Here is a 14,659-nt window from a genome sequence, read left to right on the forward strand (position 1 = left end):
GTTACTAAATCCATTTATAGTTTGGTTTGATGTAACTCTCGCCAGCTCTCCATCGTTTATTGTGGCTAAAGATGGCCGTCTTCATACTGGACACTTCTAAATAAGAGTGCTTTGCCTGGCCAAAATACGTGTGCAGAGAGCCTTGTTAGAATTCCGTCCAAAAATTTATTGGTGTCACAGGACGGGGCGAGGCTAGGGCTTGTGGTATGTAGAGTCCCGTGTCCCTAAAAACTCCAGTCATAGTGAATTCATATGAATCTGGGAGAGCGCTCGAGTCTGTGGTCCTTCTAGCTGACCATGAGTTGGTCATCTTGTCCTATCAGTGCAGCATGCTGAGTGCCATGAGGTGGGCATCTTGTCCTATCAGTGCACCATGCTGAGTGCCATGAGGTGGGCATCTTGTCCTATCAGTGCACCATGCTGAGTGCCATGAGGTGGCCATCTTGTCCTATCAGTGCACCATGCTGAGTGCCATGAGGTTGGCGTCTTGTCCTATCAGTGCACCATGCTGAGTGCCATGAGTTGGTCATCTTGTCCTATCAGTGCACCATGCTGAGTGCCATGAGGTTGGCGTCTTGTCCTATCAGTGCACCATGCTGAGTGCCATGAGGTGGGCATCTTGTCCTATCAGTGCACCATGCTGAGTGCCATGAGGTGGGCATCTTGTCCTATCAGTGCACCATGCTGAGTGCCATGAGTTGGTCATCTTGTCCTATCAGTGCACCATGCTGAGTGCCATGAGGTTGGCGTCTTGTCCTATCAGTGCACCATGCTGAGTGCCATGAGTTGGTCATCTTGTCCTATCAGTGCACCATGCTGAGTGCCATGAGATGGTCATCTTGTCCTATCAGTGCACCATGCTGAGTGCCATGAGGTTGGCGTCTTGTCCTATCAGTGCACCATGCTGAGTGCCATAAGGTGGGCATCTTGTCCTATCAGTGCACCATGCTGAGTGCCATGAGGTGGGCATCTTGTCCTATCAGTGCACCATGCTGAGTGCCATGAGTTGGTCATCTTGTCCTATCAGTGCACCATGCTGAGTGCCATGAGGTCGGCGTCTTGTCCTATCAGTGCACCATACTGAGTGCCATTAGAGGGTCCTCTTGTCCTATCAGTGCAGCATGCTGAGTGCCATGAGGTGGGCATCTTGTCCTATCAGTGCACCATGCTGAGTGCCATGAGGTGGTCATCTTGTCCTATCAGTGCAACATGCTGAATGCCATGAAGTGGGCATCTTGTCCTATCAGTGCAGCATGCTGAGTGCCGTTGGGTGGTTATCGTGTCCTATCAGTGCAGCATGCTGAGTGCCGTTGGGTGGTTATCGTGTCCTATCAGTGCAGCATGCTGAGTGCCGTTGGGTGGTTATCATGTCCTATCAGTGCAGAATGCTGAGTGTCATTGGGTGGTCCTCTTGTCCTATCAGTGCACCATGCTGAGTGCCGTTGGGTGGTCCTCTTGTCTTATCAGTGCAGCATGCTCAGTGCCGTTGGGTGGTTATCGTGTCCTATCAGTGCAGCATGCTGAGTGTCATTGGGTGGTTATCGTGTCCTATCAGTGCAGCATGCTGAGTGCCGTTGGGTGGTTATTGTGTACTATCAGTGCAGAATGCTGAGTGCCGTTGGGTGGTCCTCTTGTCTTATCAGTGCAGCATGCTCAGTGCCGTTGGGTGGTTATCGTGTCCTATCAGTGCAGCATGCTGAGTGCCGTTGGGTGGTCCTCTTGTCCTATCAGTGCAGCATTCTCAGTGCCGTTGGGTGGTCCTCTTGCCCTATCAGTGCAGCATGCTGAGTGCCGTTGGGTGGTCCTCTTGTCCTATCAGTGCAGCATGCTGAGTGCCGTTGGGTGGTCCTCTTGTCCTATCAGTGCAGCATGCCTTTGGGTGGTCATCAGAGTGCTGATAGGAGCAGATAAACACATTGATCTTGTACATGCAGCTGAATGACTCATCACTGACAGAAGAGGAAATGCGTAAGAGAGTTGCTACTGGAGACCTACAGGAGCATTTCAGTCCTCGCTCTAGATCCCGGCGACAGGTCCAGGTACTTGATTGGCCCAATCTTTCCTTCACCATGTCCCTGCCTCATAGCCCTACAAACAAGCAGCACGACACACTAGTGTCACTGACCTTATTCATAGTGGATATGATGTCCTACAATATATCATATAATGTCATTCTCTGTGTCCCACTTCTAATTTCTATAGTCCTTTCTCTTCTCTCACTCCCAATATTTCCCTCTTCCTCAGTTTTCTCTTATTTTTCATTCTTGTGTCGTTTTCTTCTTGTCTGTCCTTATTTTCTCTTTCCCCGCAATGGAACTCATCTTCAGATGGATAAGACGCAGGAAAAGGTTGACAGTGAAATCTGGAGCCTCTTGTCAAGTTTTTCTTCTAGTCGCTCCCATCAGCCCCCAACGTCTCTGCCCACCAGCAATAACAATGTGTCTGATGGAGGTTCTCTCTCTCCCTCGTCTTTCCACGGACCTCCAGGTCAATCGTCTGCTTCTCATCAAAGTCATCAAAAACAACCAAAAGTAAAGCTTAGGTCAGCCAGTCGTACCTTTCCACCTGTCGGTGCTCCCGGCCACTCACCCAGGAGATCTATGAATGAGGTATTCTGCTTCCTGCCTGCCTAGCATGATCCCATTAGTCTGGTGGGGTAGATATTGTAGATATCTAAATCTTGGATAACAGAGTTCTTCCTTGGTTTTTTCTGTGTCCAGGCTGAGATTGCTTGATCTTTCACATTACAGGGTTTGTGGGTTTAACAATGTCCTTGTGTTGGGGTTTAGTCACAACCAGACACCCCCATAATGCTCCATTTCAATACCCCAAGGCTCTGAGCGGAGATTCCCCTCGGTCATCTGGTCAGGATTCCCGCAATGTCCTCTATTCTCGAACGCCAGGATTAAAAGGGGCTGAGAAGGTATTTACAGAGCTTGGTGTGAGTTCATTGCATGAGGTCTGCATGTCATATGGAGTTCATCTACGTCAGGACAACGGCATGTAGAATTCTGGCCTTGCAGTGCCGGGGTCCTGCTTTATTATTTACCATCACTGATGCTTTCTGCATAGAGTTTTCCTCCTAGGTTTGTATTGGGCTGGGACAATAAGTACCTTGGGCAGTCCAAGGTGCGAATGGGGACACATTCTTCACCTATTTAGAAAGGATGAAGTAAAAGCCCCTTTATTGGCTACAGCTGGTTTCTATTTGACTCTGTGATCTAGTCATCGTTTTTTTTTTTTTCTGTTTGGCAAAGCTGGTTTGCTGCATGTTTCTCTTTCTTAATTCTTCTGCATTCGTCTTTTTATTGCCTCCTCTTTTCATAGTTCACACTGGTCTACAAGGGCTTCTCCCTGATCCCTGAAGGGGTTTTCTACTGGTCCTTGCCTAAAGATTTCCTTGGGGATAAGGTAATGGAATACAAGACACTAAAGTCTAATTGATGTCTTCAAGAGGTTTCCATGACTTTGACTGGTAAACTGGTCCTAAACTATAGGTGAACTGGCCCTCAGCCATTGGGAGACTGGCCCATGCCCATTGGGGAACTGGTCCTCACTCATTGGTGAACTGGTCCTTACTCACTGGAAGGCTGACCCTTACTCATTGGTGAACTGGTCCTTACTGGTAGGCTGGTCCTCACCCACTGATGAACTGGTCCAAACTGGTAAAGTGGTCCTAAGCCACAGGTGGATTGATCCTCCGCTGTTGGTCCTCTCTCATTGGTGGACTGGTCCTCACCAATGAATGAATTGGTTGCTCCTATAGATACTTTGTCTGGTAGCCGTTCTTTCCTGGTCAGTTCCACAGCACCATTTGTAATATATCCAGTTAGAATTCTCTTCTTCTGTCCAGATAATATACTGAAATAATCAGCTAGGATTTGACTGAAGTACGTGGAGATAGTATACAGCCATAGGCGTGCGCACAGGGTGTGCCGGGTGTGCCTGGGCACACCCTAATCACCCCATGTGAATTAGCATTATCCAGGGGTGGCACCAGGTGGGTGGTTGGGGTGCCGGTAGCCAGTGTAAATGCCCCCATTATATTAAAGGCTAGGTTCAACTGTAGGAACATATTACACCTATACTTAGGATTTAAGGTAATAGGCTCCCAATCAACTGTCTCCCACCATCAGAGCCTCCTCCCTGTGACAGCAGGTGGCGTTCATGTATATTTGAGCTTTGGGGTGCACACCCTAATACAATAGGCTGCGCACACCTATGTATACAGCATATACAGCTGTAATCACAGAGATACCTTATAGTATACAGAAAGTCACAATAGACAAAGTATTATCTCTTGTATAGATGTGTATTTGTTATTGTAGAGTTCAGGTACAAGTCAGTCCAATCTAGTGGATGGCGGCACTACCAAGAAGTTCAGACCATGTCTACCCAGACAGGAGGGCTGGCTGTACTGCCTTACTGCAGACACTGATCCTCCTGTTCCTCCCCCTGCAGTGCTGCCAGCTTCTCCTCCCCTCCCTCCCGCTGGCTGCACTGCAGGGGGATCATTTCTAGGATCTCTGCCCCCATCCCCCCACTGCCCAGGCCCTGTGTGTGCCCCTTTCCCCCCGCAGCGCCGCCAGCTTCCCTCCTCTCCTGCTGGCTACTGCGGGCGCACAGGGGTTTATGATTTAGGGTGGAGGAAGGGGACGGTAAATATGTCATGTTTACCATCCCCTTCTGTTCCTGAATGAACAGAGTGAGTGATCGGCACTGACTGCTCCTGTGTCTATTCATTGCTGAAGCATAGTAAACTGTGTGCATTCATAAATGTGTTTCCTATGCTTTGGTTTGTGAATGAACAGGAAGCCTCTTGAATGCTTCCCATTCATTCATCAGTGCAGCTGAGGCTGTAGAGAAAGGGACTGATGAATCTCTGTCCTCCCATTTCTCTGTCTCCAATGTGAGACGTCAGGGGTCTGCTTAGACCCCTGGTATTTTACCAAAGCCCCCCAAACAGGGCAGTAAAAATGTAAAATAAATAAATAAAAATATATCATTCTAAAAAATAAATGAAGAACTCGTTTACATGAGCTTTGCTCTCTATAACTTCTGCCATGGCTGTGAAGCACAACATCACGTCCATGGCATGTCTACACCCCTAGCCACTGCCTCTGTTGCCAAAGGTGGTAGCGGTTGGTGGGCCGTAAAAGTACAGCTCAACTATGGGGGTTTTCCTCCTCAACCTGGCTGGAGTGAGGGGTCCCGGGGGCCCCTGTCATGCAGCAGCAGCAGCCCTGAATAAACCTGACTGCACGCTGTACCCCCTCCCAGGGAAGCCAGGTACCTGCCCATTGGCTCATACAAATCTGGTACCTGCCCATTGGCTCATACAAATCTGGTACCTGCCCATTGGCTCATACAAATCTGGTACCTGCCCATTGGCCCATACAAATCTGGTACCTGCCCATTGGCTCATACAAATCTGGTACCTGCCCAATGGCTCATACAAATCTGGTACCTGCCCATTGGCCCATACAAATCTTGTGCCTGCCCAATGGCTCATACAAATCTGGTGCCTGCCCATTCTATTCTCTCTTCTTATAGGCACCTACTTGCTGCCTACATTCATTTCATGTCCCGCCATTACATCCGCCTTTCTGGAGTCTCCCTACCGAATGTTCATGCCTCTGAAAGCTGCTTCTCTGCTATTGCAGCCAAAATGTATATAAATATAATATCTGTACACACCAACATAAACAGTGATTTATGGCTTTATCTGGAAGGGTATGCTGGTGCTTGTAGTTCCACAGCAGAAGGTTGTATCCAGAAGTTCTGTAAGTTTGCTCATAATCTTTCACAGATAATGATGTTATTTTCATATTTCAGGTGGCGTCATATGGTGGCACGCTGCGCTACACGCTCAGTTACACGGCCGGAATTCGTGGCTCTCCACTGCCTGATGCAGATGTTCAGATCACGGTATGATAAGCCTGTGATCCGTGGTGGGTGTGAGATATGTGTCTACCCTAAGGGTGACAGTACCTGGTATTCGTACCAAAGACTGAGCGCAATGATGGCTTTCTATAGATGTTCAGAGTGGATTTTCCTTTGAAGAGTTTTGTCACTTTCTTAAAATGATAGAATTGCTTATTTTGCACCAACCTCACCAGATATAAATGATCCTAAAAATAAAAGTTGCCTTTAGCAGAGCGTACATCCAACCGTAAATCGGGTTATGTAATAGCCTGCCAATCTGGGGCTGGTTCTGCCTGTGGAGGGATGTCCTCAGAAAGCCTCTTGATAAATTATCACCATTGTGGTTGTCCACATTTCTCCGGGTGGGGAAGGTTCATCTGAATGGAGACCCAACTAAATATTAAACAACGTTCCTTCTGCCCGGCAGGGTAATGACATCACGCTGGTTGCCTACCAGACTGAGCTGCGTCCACGTGAGATCAAGACCTTTGAGATCGCCTTCCGAGAGGTGAGGGACTTGGCTTCTCTGTGGTTTATCCCAGTCATGAAGGAAATCCAAGGAGTCCACATGTTCCCCACTTTGTCCTCTAACATTTTTCTATCATCTCCCATCAGAGTCAGTGGAAGCGTCCGGATGGGCAGCAGGCTACCCGCGAACATCTGATGATGGCTCTGGCTGATCTTGATGAAGTTCTTATCCGAGCCTCGTATTCCACAGACATGTTATCCTCCAGTATCACTGGTGTAATCATGGAGACTGCTGGACCAGCTTACACCAGACTGCCACAGGCTTTGGAGGTGGAGGAATGCCGCTGTCCTCTTGGATACAAAGGACTGTCCTGCCAGGTGAGATGGGTTGGGTTTGGTCTGAATGTTTCCTGAATGTTTTGTACATTTTAGTCCTTTTTGTCTCACATTGGCAGTGCCTGGCTGCCATCTATACTGTTATATTTTACTATATATATATATATATACCAATTATCTATGCTATAGTTGGAGATTTTCCATAAATAAATGTTCCTTCTTGTGTCTTGAGGGTCCTCACTTCCATCCCAACATTCTGAGAGATTCCTTGTCCTGTATTTACCCCATCTTCCCAAATGACCACAAGGATCAGTGAAGATAATCATCTATACTGCCAAGTACTGGTACCTATGGCCTCCTGCTGGTAGCTGGCACTAGGCCATGCCATGTCCACACATTCTGAACCCTGGTATAAATTGCCTGTCTCTGCTGACCTCTTATCCATCACTCCAGGACAGGGTTTCTCAACCACTATTCCAATGAACTCTAGGGTTCCTCTAGAGCAGAGGTCTCCAAATTTTCTAAACATGGGGTCAGTTTACTGTCCTTCAGGCCTTAAGGGGCGGATTGTGGCCAGTGGGAGTAGAAACATCTCCGGCATCAGCGTTAGTAAATTATGTCCCACCATTGATTTCAAAGGGAGGAATAGTGCCCCATGATTGGTGTCAGTTAGAGGGATAGTGCCCCATTGATGGTGTCAGTGCGAGAAATAATGCTCCATCATTAGTGTCAGTGGGAGGAATAGTGCCCCATTGATGGTATCAGTGCGAGGATTAGTGCCCCATCATTGGTGTCAGTAAGAGAAATAGTGCCTCATTGATGGTGTCACTGGGAGGAATGGTGCCCCATCATTGATTTCTCAGGGAAGAATAGTGTCCCAATATTGGTGTCAGTTAGAGAAAAAGTGCCCCATCATTTAGGTCAGTTAGAGGGCTAGTGCCCTATCATTGGTGTTAGAGGGATATTTTTCCATCATCGAGGTCAGTTCGAGGGATAGTGCCCCATCATTGGTGTCAGGGGGGTAGTTCCCCATCATTGGTGTCAGTTAGAGGGCTAGTGCCCCATCAATGAGGTTAGTTCGAGGGATAGTGCCCCATCGTTGAGGTCAGTTTGAGGGATAGTGCTCCATCATTGGGGTCAGTTCGAGGGATAGTGCCCCATCATTGATGTCAGAGGGATAGTTCCCCATCATTGGTGTCAGTTAGAGGGCTAGTGCCCTATTGATATTATCAGTGGGAAGAGTAATGCCCCATCATGGGAGGAATAGTGCCCCATCATTGAGGTCAGTTACAGGAATAGTGCCCCATCATTGGTGTCAGTTAGAGGGATAGTGCCCCATCATTGGTGTCAGAGAGATAGTGCCCCATCATTGGTGTCAGTTAGAGGGATAGTGCCCCATCATTGGTGTCAGTTAGAGGGATAGTGCCCCATTAATATTGTCAGTGGGAAAAGTAGTGGGAAAAATTTAGACAGGATCCAATTAACCTATCAGCATGTCTTTGGAGTGTGGGAGGAAACCGGAGTACCCAAAGGAAACCCACGCAGGCACAGGGAGAACATGCACCAGGCAGGTAGTGTTGTAGGTTGGGAATCGAACCAGCGACCCTTCTTACTGCTAGGCGAGAGTGCTACCCACTACACCACTGTGCCACCCAGTAGCCCCATCATTGGTGTCAGTGGGAGAAATGGTGCCCCATAACTGGTGTCCATTGAAGGAATAGTGCAACAAGAGCCAAATAAAAGCAAACAAAGAGCCACATCCTGCCCCTGGGCCATAGTTTGGAGACCACTGCTCTGGAGGTTGCTAGGGGCTTCATTGAGCAATGAGCAATTTCTGTCTCTCAGATAAGTTCCTACTGACACCATTAATCTTTTTAGCCATCTGTAAGGGGGTAATTCTTTCCAATGACCACAAGTGTAAGGAACATTCCTCCCACTGACCATCACCCTAATGTAGAGTTGTAGATATAGTCATTTTTAGCAGGGGTTCCCTGACATCGGAAAGTTATTCCCGGGGTTCCTCTGTGTAGAAAAGGTTGAGTGAGGTTGTTCCAGGATGTTCATTTCCCTCTTTTCTCCAATTGTAGTGACTCTTGATTGATGGTCATTGGGTTTTCACCTGTTGGTATGCCTATGGTAATATTTCCTAGTGGGGTAACCACTTTCTCTCTGTGACAGGACTGCGCCCCTGGATACACTCGTACCGGAGGAGGTCTGTACCTTGGACACTGTGAGCCCTGTGACTGCAATGGTCACTCCGAGACTTGTCACCCGGAGACCGGCGCCTGTACGGTGAGTGTGTAATGCAATCGATTATCGGAGTCTCCAGACTCTGGAGTGCCCGGACTTTATTTACACACCTAATTATCTCATAGCTGCTCCCGCTGTTTGTTGTGTCCATGTCTCCACCAAACGTTGTGCACACAATAGAAATACTCAGATCCATGGTCTCCCGAACACACAAAACCTCATTCATTAAAATCTCTGACATTAGAAACGTCTGTATTCTTCACAGCGGCCAATCAGACTCCACCTTTATCCTGTGGTTGTAGTTATTTGTCAGCCGCTATGACCCCCATTCAGTTCATGTTCCACCTACACGGTATTCCCGGCCAGTCCCCCTTTGCTCCATTGTGAAGTATGAAATGTTTCTACCAGTTTCATGTTTCCTGTGACTTTAGAACTGTTTACATAACACGGCCGGCGAGTTCTGCGACAAGTGTGAGTCCGGATTCTACGGCGACGCCACGGCCGGAACTCCTGAGGACTGCCAACCTTGTGCGTGCCCACTGACCGACCCGGAGAACCAGTAAGTGTCCTCTATATACGGCAGAGACTTACCTGCGGTGGTGTACACTGTGAGAAAATCAATTACAGGAAACCGACTTGTTCCTCAATCCTTACCTTTATTATTTTAGTTGTATGTTGTGTTAGATTTCTATGTTTTGTTCTCTCTGCCCCCTTGTCACCTAAAGACAGCTGTCCTACCTGTACCTAGAACCTCTTCCACCAAAACCCCCAAATACCCCCAGGGGAATGACATGTACACCCTCCCACAATGCACAGCTTGGATCCGATCATGTGGGAGGAGGAGGACTTTTTCAGAAGTTTCTAGATATTCCAGTGATGGATCCTGCTGGTGGGTAGTCAGGCAAAAACAGGGGAAGACCTCTTTATGGTGGAGGAAAGGGGGCTGACCTGCAGTTAGGGGATGAAACAGGACCAGAGGAAGACCTTGTAAGGTACCTTCTGGTGGGGAGGTAGGGCACCTTGCTGGTGGGGAGTGGGGCAGAGACAGAAGAAGACACCTTTACAGTACTTTTTGGTGGGGAAGGTGGGTTATCCTGCTGGTGCAGGGTGAGGCTGAGACAGAAGACCCCTTTACAGTACCTTCTGGTGGAGGAGGTAGGGTATCCTGCTAGTAGAGGGCGAGGCAGAGACAGAAGAAGACCCCTTTACAGTACTTTCTGGTGGGGGAGATGGGGTATCCTGCTGGTGGGGGGGTGAGGCCGAGACAGGAGAAGACCCCTTTACGGTACCTTCTGGTGGAGGAGGTGGGGTATCCTACTGGTGGGGAGCAAGGAAGAGCCAGGAGCAGACCATATATGATACCTTCTAGTGGGGGGGGGTGAGGCAGAGAAAGGGGAAGACCCAATATAATACCTTCTGAAAAGAGTGGTGGGGTATTCTGCTGGTGGGGGGTGAGGCAGAGGCAGGAGAAGACACCATTATGGTACCTTCCATTGAGTGTCATGCTCAGTTTGATTTTTTTTCATACACATTCATATTAGGGGGCGGCACAGTGGTGTAGTGGGTAGCACTCTCACCTAGCAGTAAGAAAGGTCGCTGGTTTGAATCCCAACCACGACACTACCTGCCTGGAGTTTGCATGTTCTCCCTGTGCCTGCGTGGGTTTCCTCCGGGTTCTCCGGTTTCCTCCCACACTCCAAAGACATGCTGGTAGGTTAATTGGATCCTGTCTAAATTGTCCCTAGTATGTATGAATGTGAGTTGGGGACCTTAGATTGTAAGCTCCTTGAGGGTAGGGACTGATGTGAATGTACAATGTATATGTAAAGCGCTGCGTAAATTGACGGCGCTATACAAGTACCTGAAATAAAATAAATATTATGTAGTTTAAAAAGAATAATGTAAAATAATGATTGTGGTCTGGACATAGTGAACTCAGTCTTTGCTGCCATATAATTCAATAATGATATCTTGATTTCCCGTGATTTATTTTAGGTTTTCTAAGACGTGTGAGACAGTGGGTACAGGTGGGTACCGCTGCACGGCCTGCCCTCCAGGGTACACGGGACAGTACTGTGAGAGGTAAGTGTTATTCACTTCTTGTCATAGTGTTATCAGTCAATAATTGGAAGGCTTGTTGTGTGCTGAGGTAGGTAATTCAGGTTACCTCCGGGTGTTGGTCTCAGATAGGACATATCTAGAATAGTCCATAAATGAAGCCTCATACTTTGTTCCTAGTATGGATGTTTCTAGATTCAGTAACAATGTAAATTCAGTAATGATCCTCTACACACTATATATCATTAGTTAGATAGGAAAGTATCAGAATGGCAGAAATGGTAGAACTGGAATCTCCAGGGCAGGGGACCGTTCCTTCTGGGTTATGGTTGGATATGTATTCCAGGTGGGGGTTTGTGTCACATCGGTGTTGATGGGACAGCTCTAGGAATGGATATATAGGATATCTCAGTATGGATGTTTGTCTCACACTTTGTGTCCTTTGTCCCCCCCCTCCTAACAGATGTGCTCCTGGCTACACGGGGAGCCCCAACATCCGAGGACAGAAATGTCTCCCTGATGGTCAGTTCCCATCATTTTCCTTCATGATTGTTTTGCTGAACATGACCCTGGAAGATCTGAAATGCGATTCCTGTGTACCGTGTGATGGGTGACACCCCCCCCCCCCCCATCTGTTTTTCAGATCGAAGATCTCCCTTTATTGTCAGAATTTATCCCGACAAAAAGACGGCCTCAGCGGGTGAGAAGGTGACCCTGCGCTGTCAGGGCAGTGGAGATCCTCCTTACTACTACTTCTGGACACGTGAAGATGGGCGACCTATTCCCAGCAACTCCCAACTAATAGACAGAGGTAGGAGACTGCCGGTGTCCCTGAGCACCCGCTATAGCTGTCCCCCCGTTGAAATTAGATATAAAAGCTCTTTATGGTACCTGACTGATGTCTCCTTTCAGCCAAGGCCAGGAATGTGAGAGGAAAAGAAAATGGCAGCACATGGGTCAGTTTGTAACTAGCAAAGGAAGTGTATATGGGGACAGCCCATTCCATGGGTACAAAACAATCCTGGTAGGCAGACACGTCACAATATACAGCAACAGGATCCGTTTTTTTAAACATTCCACGCGGTTGGCCAGAGAGGGATCACTTTGGCACAGCTGTCTAGAGAGAGATCACTTTTAGGCAGTTGGTCAGAGAGGGATTACGTTGACTCAGTTGAACAGAGAAAGATCACTTTGTCTCGGCTGGCCAGAGAAGGATAACTTTGACTTAGTTGGCCAGAGAGGGATCACTTTAAGTCAGTTGGCCAGAGAGGTATCAGTTTGACGCAATTGACCAGAGAAGGATCACATTGACGCAGTTGACCAGAGAAGGATCACATTGACTCAATTGACCAGAGAAGGATCACATTGACTCAGTTGACCAGAGAAGGATCACATTGACTCAGTTTACCAGAGAAGGATCACATTGAATCAGTTGACCAGAGAAGGATCACATTGACTCAGTTGACCAGAGAAGGATCACATTGAATCAGTTGACCAGAGAAGGATCACATTGACTCAGTTGACCAGAGAAGGATCACATTGACTCAGTTGACCAGAGAAGGATCACATTGACTCAGTTGACCAGAGAAGGATCACATTGAATCAGTTGACCAGAGAAGGATCACATTGACTCAGTTGACCAGAGAAGGATCACATTGAATCAGTTGACCAGAGAAGGATCACATTGACTCAGTTGACCAGAGAAGGATCACATTGACTCAGTTGACCAGAGAAGGATCACATTGACTCAGTTGACCAGAGAAGGATCACATTGAATCAGTTGACCAGAGAAGGATCACATTGACTCAGTTGACCAGAGAAGGATCACATTGACTCAGTTGACCAGAGAAGGATCACATTGAGACAGTTGACCAGAGAAGGATCACATTGACTCAGTTGACCAGAGAAGGATCACATTGACTCAGTTGACCAGAGAAGGATCACATTGACAAAGTTGACCAGTGAAGGGTCACTTTAAGTCAGTTGGCCAGAGAGGTATCAGTTTGACACAGTTGGCCAGAGAAGGATAACCTTGAATCAGTTGGCCAGAGAGGGATCACTTTGATTTAGTTGGCTAGATAGGGATCACTTTGATGTAGTTGGCTGGAGAGGGATCACTTTGATGTAGTTGGCTGGAGAGGGATCACTTTGATGTAGTTGGCTAGAGAGGGATCAATTTGATGCAGTTGGCCAGAGAGGGATCACTTTGATATAGTTCGCCAGCTTGAACATTTATTGCAACATATGTGAACTAAGAATCCCTGTATTTATGTAAAAGTTTGCTAGGATTAGGTAAGAGTGTATAGCAGAGTGCAGATAGTTCAGTGTCTTCAGTGATTTAGGTGGCCTCTACATTTAGTGAGATCAGAGGTGTCCCATGCAGACATTTGAAATGTATTTGAGGAGCTGGGTGGCCATTGTGTGTTGCTATCAGCAGGATGGGGACTTGCACAGTGCTGAAATACGAGGCTGCAGAGAGTCTGAAGTGTGCGCACCATGTGATGTTTGAAGATCATTTACTGAATCCGTTAATCTGTGTTTGTCTTTGGTCCTATTTCAGGAGAAAGCTTACATTTCCCCAGCGTTCAGCCTTCTGATTCCGGCGTCTATATCTGTACCTGCCGCAACTACCAATTCGCCAACACCAGCCGGGCGGAGATCATTGTACAAGGTGAATGTTCTCAGGGTGACTGTGTTTGGGTGAACTTTTGTAGAGGAGAGTAACGAGAACAGGCCTACACACCTATAGAGAGAGGAGGAACCAGGAGGAATACAATCCATATAACACCAGAAGAAGGAATGGGGTCATACCCAATCCACATCATCTGCATACAGCACCTGGATTCTTCAAGTGGAACTCCAATCCCTAGTTTTCTTTGTCTTAGCTGGAGTGGGGAAAGGTTAGAAGCTCTGTTGGCTGTGTGTCCCTGCTGGGGAGATTTCCTGCCATTTCCTCTCCGAGGTACGACAGATGGCAAAAGAAATCTCAGCAAGAACAGCAATAAAAACCTGACTTATGCCTCACCCCACCCCCACTTCATTCAAAAAATTTTGGGTGAAGGTCTACAATTACTTGTAGACAGGGAAGGGGTCCTTTTCTGTGTGTTAACTGAGAAGAGTAAGTAGACCTAGTACAGTGCAGAGGGCTGCCGAGTCATATATACTGTATACAAGGTGTTCAAGGTGATCGATGTGCAGCAGTTTGCTATAATATATGCACATTGGGTTATTGGGTGCCTCAGTCCTGGTAATCTTTTGGTTTGCTGTATTTTTGGGGATCTGAGGACTGAACCCCTATAGAAGTTCTTTTACCCCAGAGGAACCCTTGAAATATTTTTTGATAAATAGTAATGATCCAATACACCGTAAGCGAGATGCCTCCATCCCTAAATACAATACACTAAAGAATACATTGGTCATGGAACTTTATATGAGGCAAATCGCAATAGTAGATATAATAGTATATTTATTGCATGATAACAAATTCCATATTACAGTGATTTGAGTAAAATTCCAAACATATACAAAATAAAAATAACTAAAAAGCTGATCCATAATAAATAAGATGTAACAATCTAAATTCATAATTTTCCCAGTATCTGCATACATAATGTTATTAAAT

General features: G+C 47.1%; 1 protein-coding gene across 1 annotated transcript in view; it reads left to right on the top strand.

Annotated features, from left to right (window-relative positions):
- HSPG2 (heparan sulfate proteoglycan 2) overlaps positions 1-14,659 on the top strand; it is a gene marked incomplete in the record, with an annotated part of 205,321 nt that overhangs the window by 124,857 nt on the left and 65,805 nt on the right. The window contains 13 exon segments of the mRNA XM_073601461.1: positions 1,935-2,039; positions 2,328-2,609; positions 2,834-2,923; positions 3,328-3,411; positions 5,836-5,928; positions 6,353-6,433; positions 6,541-6,771; positions 8,908-9,021; positions 9,411-9,538; positions 10,975-11,061; positions 11,501-11,559; positions 11,681-11,848; positions 13,598-13,708. Coding sequence (XP_073457562.1) covers positions 1,935-2,039; positions 2,328-2,609; positions 2,834-2,923; positions 3,328-3,411; positions 5,836-5,928; positions 6,353-6,433; positions 6,541-6,771; positions 8,908-9,021; positions 9,411-9,538; positions 10,975-11,061; positions 11,501-11,559; positions 11,681-11,848; positions 13,598-13,708 — 1,633 coding nt within the window.

Source organism: Aquarana catesbeiana, linkage group LG10, assembly GCF_042186555.1.
Source record: "Aquarana catesbeiana isolate 2022-GZ linkage group LG10, ASM4218655v1, whole genome shotgun sequence".
NCBI lineage: Eukaryota > Metazoa > Chordata > Amphibia > Anura > Ranidae > Aquarana > Aquarana catesbeiana.